General features: G+C 36.6%; 1 protein-coding gene across 1 annotated transcript in view; it reads right to left on the minus strand.

The window, feature by feature from the left end:
* LOC131034450 (tRNA ligase 1) overlaps nt 1-9,908 on the minus strand; it is a 247,865-nt gene extending 237,957 nt beyond the window's left edge. Inside the window, exon 1 of the mRNA XM_057965948.2 lies at nt 9,308-9,908. Within this exon, the coding sequence (XP_057821931.1) occupies nt 9,308-9,604 (297 nt within the window). The 5' untranslated portion in view covers nt 9,605-9,908. The remainder of the gene's footprint in view (nt 1-9,307) is intronic.
* Nucleotides 9,909-13,925: the final 4,017 nt, after the last annotated feature.

Raw genomic sequence — 13,925 nt, forward strand, 5'->3', positions numbered from 1 at the left:
TCCTTGATCAGAATTCGCATTGACCTTTTATTGCAGAGCACAGGGTCTTCACATTGATTGTCTAATATTCGGATTGCTTGATTGCATATACGACTAGTGATATGCTTGTGCATATATACAAGAGGTGAGCCCTATCTTGGGTCAGCCCAATCCATCCTTGGGGCCAACACTATAATATTAGTTCCACACGCCACCATAAGCATGGGACCTAAACAATATAGTTTCCACGTTACAAGAGCCCACGCTACATAGAGATGTGCTAAAATAAGATATAGGACCACACGTTTGGAGAAGGGATGAGTCCTTTTAATAATACAATCATTTGGGCCCAGCCCATCATAAATGATCAATACATAAGACTATACGCCACAAAATGTGTGTGCTGGAGATAGGTCCACACGTTGGACCTAGAGATGCGCCCCTTTACATGTTAGGTCCAGCCCTTAATGGTTTTACACATTACATATAAATACAATAGATAGGGCCCTACCCTATAAGGATTCGGATGATGCCTTAAGGCAATCCGAATCCTATTTATTTTCCTATCCTAGTTACACAAAAAAACCAACAAGGGAGACTCGCACTACAGTTGCAGTTGGTATTGAGGATCATGGTCTTTATAGACTTGTTGATTCTACTGGTTCTCAGGAGCTCGCCATGGCAGCTAGGAGTACTTCCATCAGCACTCTTTGGCATCAGCGATATGGGCATCTCAATGTCCACTAGCTCTCTCAGTTGGTTCGAGAGGATCTAGTCGTAGGATTACCTGAGATTCAAACTCAAAATCATGGAGTTTGCGCAGCGTGTCAAGCTACAAAGCAGCATAGGACTCCGTTTTCAGATGGAGATGCTTGGAGAGCATCCAAGGTCTTGCAACTCGTTCATCCAGACATCTGTGGTCCCATGAACACTCCATCAGTCACTGGATGCAGGTATTTTCTATTATTTGTTGATGATTTCAGCAGACGCATGTGGGTTTATTTTCTTAAGCAAGAATCAGAGGTGTTCACCATGTTTCAAACGTTTAAGGCCTTAGTGGAAAAAGAGTCTAGTTGTCAGATAGTCACTCTTCGGTCCGACAATGGAGGGGAATTTTGTTCTACAAAGTTCACCAACTTTTGTGCATCACATGGCATTAAGCATCAGCTTACCACACCTTACACCCCACAGCAGAACGGTGTTGTTGAGCGCACGAACCGTACAATCACTGAGATGGCTCGGTCTATGTTGGAGCATAGAAATGTTCCAAAACACTTTTGGGCGGAAGCGGTCTTCACTGCAGTCTACCTTTTGAACCGGTCTCCCACAAAGGTCGTTAAGAAGATGACTCCAGAGGAAGCTTGGTCTGGCAGGAAGCCCAAAATCAGTCATTTGAAAGTTTTTGGCTCTACAGCTTATGTTTTCTTCATCAAATACTACATCTCGACTAAATATGAGGTGATTAGTGTCTATATCAACCAGACGATATGCCTTGTGGTTGTCACTGTAGCCGATGAACATCAATTTCTAACTCTTTGGATCCAGTTTGGTGCGCGTGGCATTTGGAATCCAAACATAAGCTATAGAGTCAAAAACTTTCAAATGACTAATTTTGGGCTTCCTGCCAGACCAAGCTTCCTCTGGAGTCATCTTCTTAATGGCCTTTGTGGGAGACCGGTTCAGAAGGTAGACTGCAGTGAAGACCGCTTCCGCCCAAAAGTGTTTTGGAACATTTCTATGCTCCAACATAGACCGAGCCATCTCAGTGACTATACGGTTCCTGCACTCAACAACACTATTCTGTTGTGGGGTGTAAGGTGTGGTAAGTTGATGCTTAATGCCATGTGATGCACAAAAGTTGGTGAACTTTGTAGAACAAAATTCCCCTCCATTGTCGGACCGAAGAGTGACTATCTGATAGCTAGACTCTTTTTCCACTAAGGCCTTAAACATTTGAAACATGGTGAACACCTCTGATTTCTGCTTAAGAAAATAAATCCACATGCGTCTGCTGAAATCATCAACAAATAATAGAAAATACCTGCATCCAGTGACTGATGGAGTGTTCATGGGACCACGGATGTCTACATGAACGAGTTGCAAGACCTTGGATGCTCTCCAAGCGTCTCTATCTGAAAACGGAGTCCTATGCTGCTTTCCAGCTTGACACGCTCCGCAAACTCCATGATTCTGAGTTTGAATCTCAGGTAATCCTACGACTAGATCCTCTCGAACCAACTTCTGGGTATGTTTTCAGCTTGGGTATAGGTGCAGTCACATGGACTAGCAAGAAGCAACAGGCAATAGCTCTTTCCTCGACCGAAGCAGAGTATCAGGAAACTGTTAAGGCAGCATGTGAAGCAATTTGGCTACGTAGGATGCTTACAGACATGCAAATGTCTCAACCAGGACCTACTCCCTTGTTTTGTGATAATCAAGGGGTTCTAAAATTAGCCAAAAATCCATGAGCGGACAAAGCATGTGGAGCTTCATTGTCATTTCATCCGCCAGCATGTTGAAGATGGATCAATGATACTGCAGTACATTCCTACAGAAAATCAGACTGCAGATATCCTCACCAAGTCCTTGAGCCCGATAAAGTTTCTCAAATTTAGAGTGCAACTTGGTGTGATAGATAGCATGACCATTAAGGGAGGGTATTAGAATATTTAATTATATTTTAGTCACCTATATTTAGTTCCTTGTTTAATGGTCATTTAGCTTTTTAGTTAATTAGCTTTTAAGCTTTATTTAGCATTTAGCTTTTTTTTTTTAATTAATTAGCTTTTAAGCTTTATTTAACATTTAGCTTTTTCTTTTTAGTTAATTAGCTTTTAGCTCTTTAATCTTTTACTTTAACGTTATGTTCTAATTATAGAACATCGTCTTGTAACCTCTATATATACGTGTGTATATCGTTCAATGTAATGATCCGATTATTGAATCATTCATTCAATTTATTTTTCAGAAATTAGCGCCTTAGAATTCGTGTCAGAATTCTCCTCCAGGGTTTCAAATTTTTTGTGCAGCTGCTAGTATTCTGATTTTTTAATCAAATTCTTCTGTCTCATGCTTTCACTAGGTTGACCTCGTTCAACCTCCATTTTCGTGATGGCATCTTTGACCAACATCATGTTGGAACACAGTCAGAAGTTCAGTGGCCTCAACCACAACACTTGGAAACAGTGCATGTTCACGATATCTGAATATAGTTGCTTTATCAGATTGATTTAGGCCAGACCTCGTCTTACAGGTCCCAGGGTTTTCACAACTTTTTCCTCAAAAATTGTTTGCAGGGTTTATAATTTCCCTTAAAAATCATCTCATCTATAATCCGTGATATTCGCGTAAGATTTTAGCTATCTAGGTTTTACCCTTTTTTTTTCCACAAAAACGATGATTTGTAACCCCTCAGATTTCATGGTTTTTCGCTTTTCTCCTCAAAATCGTAAATTCTCTTTTCGAGGGTTCCTATTTCAGGGTTCAGAATTTTTTCCTTAAAAATTATTTTCTGTCATCCGCAAAAGCTTGCGTGGGATTTCTAGGTTTTCACGATTTTTTCTTCAAAAATTGTTTGCTGGTTTTTACGATTTTTTCCTCAAAAATCATCTGTAATACGCGAAGTTCGCGTGGGATTTGTGATTCCGGAAGTTCTCTGGTTTTGATCGATTTTTCTCCTCAAAAATCGAGCTTTGTTGCAGTCAGTTTGGGTCGCACCTGCCAAGGCGTACATCTGCAACCGTGGTATCTTGCAGTCAGTTTTGGAGTTGGTACTCTTCTACAAAAGGGTTTGCTGGTTTTTTCCTCAAAATCATTGTTTCAGGCTTCAGTAATTCGTGTGTGCCAGATCTCTAATTCGCGTGTGAAGGCTACATTCGCTTGGATGGCTTTTGGTACTCTTGGTCATTTACATTCTACAGATCCTGGGAGGGTCTCCGTAGCAGCAAAGTGTTCTTTGCATGTGTGATGATAACACCTGCAGTGTTTTCTGTAGGGTATTGAGTACGATGACCATTAGGGAGGGTATTAAAATAATATTAATATCTTCTATAATGGTCATCTTCTATTCTTAATGGTCATCTTCTATTTTTAGTTGTCGACTCATTTAGCTTTTTAGTTAATTAGCTTTTAAGCTTTATTTAGCTTTTAAGCTTAATTTGGCTTTCACGCTTAATTTAGCGTTTAGCTCTTTAATCTTTTACTTCAACGTTATGTTCTAGTTATAGAACATCGTCTTGTAACCTCTATATATACGTGTGTATATCGTTCAATGTAATCATCTTATTATTGAATCATTCATTCAATTTATTTTTCAGACCAATCATGCTTCCTCCTCCAAACCCTATTGTGATTGAATACTAGATAGTAATATAGATATGATCTATTTTATTGATTTGAGATAATTAAATGTTCTCATATAACCCTAATTATTGAAAAGTACATATGCATAGATCATTGGTTGTGGTTGTAGGATTTAAATCAAGGTAAAGATATATCTCTAACCATTTATCATCTCTTGCGTTTATTGAATTTTTGATTCGAGGGCAAATTTTAGGGTCCTCCCAAAAGGGGAAATTACAATTGGTATTAGAGCCTTGATCCTGCCAACCTACAGGATAAAAAGATAAATCAATGGATGTATTCTAGTCAATGAGAAGGGAGCTATTAACTTAGGCTAAATAACAATGGCAAGACAATATGAGAGATTGTTCAGCATAACAATACGTGTATTTGTGTGTATGCTTTGTGTCTTGCATGTAATTATGTGTATGCTCTGCGTCTTTATGTGTATGCTCCATGTTTGGCTCATACCTGATGTATTTCCAGCATGTTTTCTATGTTTGGTTGATCTAGAAAATGAGAATAACACGAGTGAACCAAATGAGATACGAATTTATATAGAAAAGAACATTGCATTTAAGGTCATAGATGTGTGTCATGCTTCTAATCCTCATCTTAATATATAAGTTCTTGCTTTACCGTTAAGAGCTATCTATGACAATGAAGGGTTAGTTTAGGGACCATCGCATTAAAAAGATTTGGTTAACAAGATTTAAGTCATCATTGCTTGAGGGCAAGCAATCTCGGGAAGGACAGATTGTCATGCCCCCGTCAGGATTACATTCTTCACTGTCATGACCTCAGCCATAACACATTTCATCATCACTATCCTAATTAAATAAATTCAGAAAATTGTCTTACTCCGTAAGACTTCACAATTCTCGAAGAGAACAGCTTGATCCATTAATCAGCATATTGGTTAATAAATGTTTTCCTAGGAGGAGATGAACGAACAAAGGAAAGGACAAGCAAAGGAATGAGACTTCGAATTGGTAATACCCTTCACATAATCAGCAATTTGAAAAATTAGAGCATATTAACAAATCAGCAATATAAGGAAGAGGCACAGGATAGCATGAAAGGACACCGCTTTGGGGAACAGTTGTGTTTCTGGGAGAGGACATGACTCTTCATTCCAATTGAGGAAATGTATAAGGCAAACCAACATTAGCATCAACAGGGATTCAAGCATCTACAGCAGTCAATAAAAGAACACAAATTCGGATCGGGAAAAGATCATTGTGAGCAGCAAATATGAACCAGGATCAGACCTGTAACAGATCAGACCCAGATTTATTATACCAACAACTAATAGCATTAATAACTATCCTTGTAGTATATGTTTAGCCTATGCACTATACGTTAGCATTTATGATATAATCTCTTAAATATATGTTTAATGCAAAATACATTTGCTGAACATGAATCTGTTTGTAACCTCACAAGCAATCATATAGATAAAAGAGAAGGAGATGTAAGAAAGGGGAGCAGTTATAAGATTGACATCTAAATAGGCCACCCCAAGTGGATGACCAATGTGCCTGCCATTAGGGCCAAGACGGTGAGTGTCCGCTCTTAGGCTTAGATAGGTGGATTACAAGGCCACTATTGCAATCTCCTCTCCCAACCCTACGATACTTGACTATTGACTTAAAGGAATGAGGCATGAATAGGGAAAGCAAATACAAGCACCCCACTGGGTAGACCACCCCAAGTGCATGTCCAATGTGCCTGCCACAGGGGCCAAGAGGGTGAGTGTTCACTCTAAAGCTTAGTGCGGGGATGGCTTTGGGCGGACCTATCACGCTTCCTCCTCCAAACCCTATTGTGATTGAATACTAGGTAGTGATATAGATATGGTCTATTTTATTGATTTGAGATAATTACATGTTCTCATCTAACCCTAATGATTGAAAAGTACATATGTATAACTATGGATCCTTGCTTGTGGTTGCGGGATTTGTAAAGATATATCTCTAACCATATCTCATCTCTTTCTTTTATTGAATTTGTGATTCTAGGGCAAATTCTAGGGTCCTCCCAAAAGGGGACATTACAATCCATGGCTACTAGAATGATCAATTTACATGAGGGTCTCCACCACAAGTTGAAGAATAACCTTTTATTTATCATACCTAGTCCACGTTACATAATACAAGAGCTTCAAGTACAAAATAGCCTATTTATGGATATTATTAAAATTTAAAAATTTTGCATTTCAATAAGCAATCATACTAGGATGGGGACATGGTTGCGTCCCTATACTTCAGTCTTCTAGTGACTATAGGGTTAACATAAATTTGAGAACCTTACTAAGAAAACACTATCTATTTGGTCAAGTGTTGGATACAAGGGAGAGTTTCACCATTAACAAGTAGATAGTTTACCATGAAAGACCTATCATTGATGAACCTTGTAGATGTCATTATCACCCTAAAGTTGTCTGATGCAAATATAAGTTTTGACAACTTTAACCCAAGTAAAAGAACTCAAATCATTATCATACAAACACAAAGATGATGACCTAAAAACTACAAGGTTGGCAAAGCTTAAACAAAGGGCGTGGGAAAATGGATAAAACCAAAAGGAGATCTTACAGAAATAAGAAGCAAGTACCACAAATGAATAAGAAATAATCACTGACCAGAATGCAAACTAATGGAAAATACAATGCGATGAACAGCATGGAAATATGAAGAGAGATTGAATAGTGTCAACTTGCTCTAATCTGTGCTCATGTCAAGACCTACTTTCAACACTAGTTTAGAGGAGGACTATACTAGGTTATGCTATGAAATACCCAACTATGCTTGTAAAGAATCATTATAATTTATGGTGAAGTATGGCAATTAAAGGTCAACAAAGTTTGTACACGGGCATTCAAACTGTTGATATATCGTGGCAAATCACAAAGAGAGCTCCTTTAGTATGAAATAAAGGGGGATAAAAACAACTCATAAAAGGTTCTTATCCAAATATGTTTTGGAATATGTTGATTGAAATTTTTCCCAAGGAAGGCACTGTAACATGGAGATAAATCTAATTATTTCTCTTCCAATCATTATCATTTTAACCTTGATGAGATTAAGCTCTTAAAAATATATTTTCTTTAAGTAATTTTCAAAAATGAAAATTCTGAGAACAAAAGCACAAGTCCCCCAAATATTTCACATTTGAATTACCATTATTCAAGGAAAAAAATGTCCTAAGCAACTATCACTTAAGATAATAATAGTAAAAAATAAATTTGACTATAATTGATAAATTGAACATCAAAGTAATTTGAATTTTTCATTTATGACATATTTAAACAAGACACAATAAGAAGAAAGTTGCAAAAAAAAACTTTGTGACACCTCCAAATGAGAGTGTGAGCTATGTAGGTTAGACAAATAAATGCTTTAAACATACAGACTGTTAAAATCACACACAGCGTTTGTTTTGTAAAACTTCAGTACTAAATGATAGAAAGCTTACAGGAGAACACGCCTGCAGAACACACTAAAGTTCTAGAAGCAAGAATATGTTATTCAATGTAAAAGTAAGATAAAGATGAAGAAACTTCTTCAGCAAATTCTTAAGAAATAGCAATGATGAAGGAAGGTAGAATTGGTGAAAGCCTTCCATTCTGAGAGTAATATGTAAGCCTTGCTAAAGCTCATTTAGACTAAAATTTTGGACTCAATAGATTTTTAAATAATGATCTGAAATTGTGCTCAACTAATTTGAACTGAAGACTACTATCACTAAGTTATTTCCACTAGAGACTACAATGCCTTATTGTCTGATTCTTCCACTTTCAAAATTCTTTTCTTTGTTTGTGAGTCGTAATAAGACAAATCCAACACTGTATGTAAACCGGGATTGATTTCAAATCGTTTGGTTACAGATATTCTGACTTGCATTCGATGTCCGAATAGTATTTACTATCGGGAATTGGCCTTTTGTTGGCAACATAGGGCTATTAAATAAGACTCATTTCAACAATCTTTGAACAATAGAATTTCGCTAAGCAAAAGGAATCAGCTTGAATTCAAATCCATGATAGCATTTTAGTTGTATGTTATATATCCATGTATAAAATTTGGGATATGCGGATACTATCGCCTTTTTCTCCATTAACTAACAACTATATTCATTATAGTAAAGCTAGAACTGTTATATGGCATAACATGTGACTGAAGCAGCTCCCCAGGCAGTCTCTCTAATCAAGACTATTTTGGCTGTTCGTACACTAACCAACCAAGCAAAATCGGGTAGGTTGCAAAAACATCATTTACCAAACAAACACAAGAATTCGGCTTTCAAGGCCATGTCGACATGAAAATACCAGAGCATTCAAGCTACCCTTTACTGCAATGAAGCTCGTCTAATTTCACATCAGCATAGTAATCTGCAACGACATGCCTCATGTTTCCAAAACTCCCAATTTTTAAATTCTTAAAGCTACTGATAAAATGCAAGCTCAGAAACGGATTTCCTACACATTAAGGATTGCATGCTTCATATTTTAAACCTTCACAAAAACAACACTAAGCTTCCAAAGGACTGAAACCCTCAAACATTAACCCAATATGAAATAAAAGATGCTAAAAGAACCAAAGCGGGCAATTCTCAGTACAGTTACATACTTTGCTCATTATCAACAAAATACGAGAGAGTTGATGAGGCTGTGAGTGAGACGAAAAAACAAGCATACTATGGCCACATTAAGTTCGCTAGAAATAATGTCATAACTAAATCTTATAACGCTAATTATAGTGTTGACTAGTACATAACTTTAATATAGTTAAAAGCCTTCATAATATATCAGTTGTTGAATCCCTGAGAGATTACAGCAAGATATGTTCGTTATTCTCTCCGTTTTCGTCCATGCTAAATACAGCATTGAGGATTTCATGATTGTACAGCGATTGACGTGCTTATTTTGGCAATCCACGATTCCAATGCAAACGAAAATATAAAATAAAATGCGATAATGACTAACCTGAATTTGCTGTGAATCAATTGCGTCGTGGAGGCCGAGAAAATGAGGGGCGCGGGACTGAAAAGAGGCTCCCAAAGATCGCGTTTTCGATTCCAAGAGCGCAGAGAATTTAGAACACGAGGAAGTAGAAATGAATATGCAAAACAATTTCTGTCCAGGCCCTGACATTAAACCCCTCAATTGAAATAACGTAGGGTCGTTATATAGATACGTTGGAACGGAGGACTCGGGGACAGCTGGCCAGTAAGAAGGTTCTCCAAGCGGAGAAGGGGTCCCTTTCCTCGCCAACAATATCATATACAATGCCTCCAACCGCCTTTCCCTGATTTTTATTATTCCCTTGTTTTGTCATTGCGTTTGTTCAACGACACAGGCACCAAAAACCTCTCTTGAACCCCCCTCCCTATTATCAACTTCGCATTCATGTTATGTAAAAATATTCTGGAACGTTCTGGGTGGTGCGTCGATGAGATTTAAGGTTTACCGGCTGTAGAAAATTTAGTAGTTTCATTTATCGTTTCATATTTCTCCCACACTTGCTATAGTTATTTTGCAGTCCCCGTTCGTTCCTCCATTTTGCTCGACGTGGACAATTCTTGTAGGAAGCATTTTAATAGAATGATAAGACTTTGTTCAAGGTATACCCTTTATGAAAAGAATAATTTATTTTCTATTTTAGGTAAATGGCAAATAAGGGCCTAACTATATGTTGGAATAATAGGAACGAAGGACAAAAGAATATTAAAATAATTGGAAAAAACCTCAAGGTTTAGAAGAAATATTAATATCTTAAGTTTGAAGTATATGAAATGAATCGTTGTTTAATTTATGGTGGAAATGGAATGGTATTATAGCATGGAGTGTTCGACTTATAAAGATATTTAGATCAATACATTGAAAAACTAAATGTGAGCACCATGAGAATGTTTGAAGACGAAAAGATATAAAAGTTGCAGGTTTCTTGATCAAGATACACAGTTGAAGATCGAAGATACAAAAGGAAAAAAGAATTTTAGTAGGCATGGCATCATTAGGCTTTTCTTTTGTGGGCTCTTCATACTTGCCTATATTGTTGGCTATTTATGGGTCAGGTAGGCTATTTGGACTTATGCAAGTTATTAAAAACATACATACATTCATTCATTCTCACTCCACCCACCTGGTTGTTGTTTCTTTGTCAAATGAGAAGTAATCAAAAAAATAGATTGAAATAGTAGAAAAAAGAATAAATATTAAAATTGTAGCTTATTGCTTTACTTTGCATAGTTCAAAATCTTACAAAAAGGTCAGATATTTATTTTAAGGGTCTTAATGCAAGGATAGGAAATGAACAAAATAGAATGTTAAGTAGAAAGGAAGATCTTGATAACAATCTTTTATAGCTAGCATAAAAGGAAAACAAATAATGGCTAAAATGTTTGAAGGGCAAAGAGGTCATTTAGAGAATAATACCTAATGAGGAACTAGTGGTATTATAAAGCACACAACAATATATATGTGAAATAATTTTGTTTAAAATATTAAGAATTCACACAATTTGGCAAACTCACTAGAAGAGATGTATGTCTTAAAAGTGTGTTTATTAGCTTTGAATTAAGCTCATTTTGTAACATGTAGCAACTACTAAGCTGAAGAAATAACCAATTTTAAGAAAATAGTATTGGCCTATTGTCATTGATGTCATTGATGTAGTATAATCTGGCATATATGTCATTGATGTGGTATGGTCTGACATACACTATGGTTCGGTTGTTTGCTCCGGTATGTTATATGTGCAAAGTTTGTATACTTGTTTTGGCGTTTATCTCATGCAGTTTTGTGATCCAATAAGGCATCTTAGGTCTAGTCCCATCCGGAAATATTGAAGGCATGTTCTACAAGGCAGGTTTTGGATCCGATTCTATCTAAAAATAAAGGAAGTGTATTCTACAATGTATTTTGGAGTCAAAATTGAAGACGAGATCTTATGGAGCTATATTGCAGTTGTGTGTGGATATATCGGTCTCATCCCTTCTCTAGTTGAGCTGACTTATCAAAGTTTTTGATGTGGATATATAAACAACAGTTTTTGCAAGATATATATATAGTTGTTAAAAAACACCTAATGTGTACATATTGTATATGCAGAAAATTTTGTGAATGTGAATGTTGTTAGGTAGTGTATGTATAGTGGTTGTAAAAGCATTTTGTGTACTTCAACAGAATTGTGTCTCCTACATATGTCAGATGAAATTCTAGCAGTAAATTTTGTATTTCGGTTATAAGCCTATCACTTGTAGTGAGCCTTTTTGTATTTGGGCAGTGAGCCCTCCGGTAGTGAGCCACCTTTTGTGATGTGTAACCGGTTACATAATACACTATACTTGAGAGATCACTCTCTCCGTGGTTTTTTCCATGTTGATTTTTCCACGTATAAATTTGGTGTTATGTGTTTTGTGTTAATTTCCTTTACTGCATTTAAATTATGTTATGTGATTGGTTAGTTAGAAGTTTTAATAAGTTCAAGGGAATACTGATTCACCCCTCCCCTCTCAGTATTTTGGATATTCAATAATTGGTATCAGAGCCAAGTCCTTTGGAAGAGTTTAACCACTCGAAGGAGATCTAGAAAGTTGAACTTATGGATTTAAGTGAAGATCTTAGGAATGAGAAGTAGGCATTATTTTTTGTGCAACAAGTTGAATTAGGATATTGTTATCAAATTTCAACCATGTAGTTTTCGAGTCAAACTCATTGACCCATAATACAATGAGTTTGACTTGGAAACTACTGTTGGCAACAACAATGAAGGAAAACTGAGAGGGGGGGTGTGAATCAGTTTTCATTGGATCAATAAACTTGATCACAAAATAGATTGGATAAACTGCAGCAATAACAAAGATAAGCAAGTAGATAACACAACACAACACCAATATTTTGATGTGGAAAACCCGGTTAAGGGAAAAACCACGATGGGAACCTACCCAAAATAAGATGATACTCTATAGTATTATATGAAAATATTACAATGGGGAATGCACATGCATTCAGGCACACTTCCTAGAGCTCACTACTCAAAAGATAATAACCCGGAAGGCTACAACCCTCAGGGAAGTCTCACTAACTTACAACAAGATTCGGACTACAATACGAAAGAATGAGTTGAAAGTATAGCATTTCCAAATGCCTGATTAGAGTTTCAGTTAAGCACATTTGTCTTCTCTGCAACACCAATCTCTTCTCAATACCTCACACTGAAAGATGAATCCTTATTCGCACATATACCACTCTTTGATAATGCAGACACAACCATGATACCTAAATTACATGACAATATCACCTATTTATACAATTCATCAACCTTGATAACAAGGTCGGGTAAACCCTTAACTCACAATTATAAAATTACATCACACAATACAAAGATCGATCATCAGACCAATATAATGATTTACATGACATAACATGGACCTAATTCAAATTCTCAAACGCTCATCACCATCAGAAATCACGCCAAGATCAACCGCATAACACAAAGAACATCACCAATTCAACAAAAACACCAAAAACTCACACAACGATCAATGCAGATCATCAAACAAATAGGACACAATTAGGAAACACCAGCAAGCATGTTAGAATCATCAGTAACAGCTACACCACCACCACTTATCAAATCTTCATCGATCAATATTTGAAACTCAAGAGAACTCAAACAACAACAACTATCATGAAGAAAGATAACTTGTGGAGTACTAAATCACAAACAATCTGAAATGAAGATACACAAGACCATCCCAAATAATCTCCCAAAAACTCAGCGCAAGATCTAATCATACTGGAATATACCAGAGGAAATACAGAACTCTGCAAAGCACTGATCAGAAAAACAAACTGCAAAACCGGATCATATGATATGATCAATTAAGCATCCGGGATCACCAAAACTAGTACAAAAGAATATAATGATACTAGAAATACTCCATACACCAAACCATAATCCCAATAAACCAATCTGCAATCACCAAAGCGTGAATATGTTGACATCAATGACAACAACATATCCTAGTAGCAACAATGTCCAACAACTACATGGTTGAATCTTGATAGCAATATCATAAGATCTTAAGAATGCTCTTGAGGATCTTGAGATAGTAGAAAGTGAAAACAAAGATCTGAAAGAAAATATCCAGCTGGCAAACGTTATGAAGCTAAGAGAACAAATCTGGAAGTTTAAACTAAGGCATAAAGAAGTTAATTAAGAGCTCAAGCAAGCAAATAGCACTATCACGGATCTAAAAAACAAGAGTGAAGATAATGAGAAGACCAAGGAGTACTAAAACAAAATGGTAAAAAGAAAATCAGAGGAGTGCAAAAGCTAAAACAAGAAGTAACAACTCTAAAGGCAGATTTAGAGAAAGCAAAGAAGCAAGAAAACAAACCTAGTTCTAGTAAGTCTAATAACATGATAGCTATGAAGATGCCTTTTGAAAACAAAAAGGACGCAATATTAGAATCCAACGAATGTTCACAATCCAACACGAATCACAAAGAGGATCCACTTCTGACAAAAGCAGTAGAGTCCAACAAATCCACCAAGGAGGATAAAGGCAAGTCATCAATCGAGCGACGGGTAAGT

Source organism: Cryptomeria japonica, chromosome 5 (genome assembly GCF_030272615.1).
Source record: "Cryptomeria japonica chromosome 5, Sugi_1.0, whole genome shotgun sequence".
Classification (NCBI taxonomy): Eukaryota; Viridiplantae; Streptophyta; class Pinopsida; order Cupressales; family Cupressaceae; genus Cryptomeria; species Cryptomeria japonica.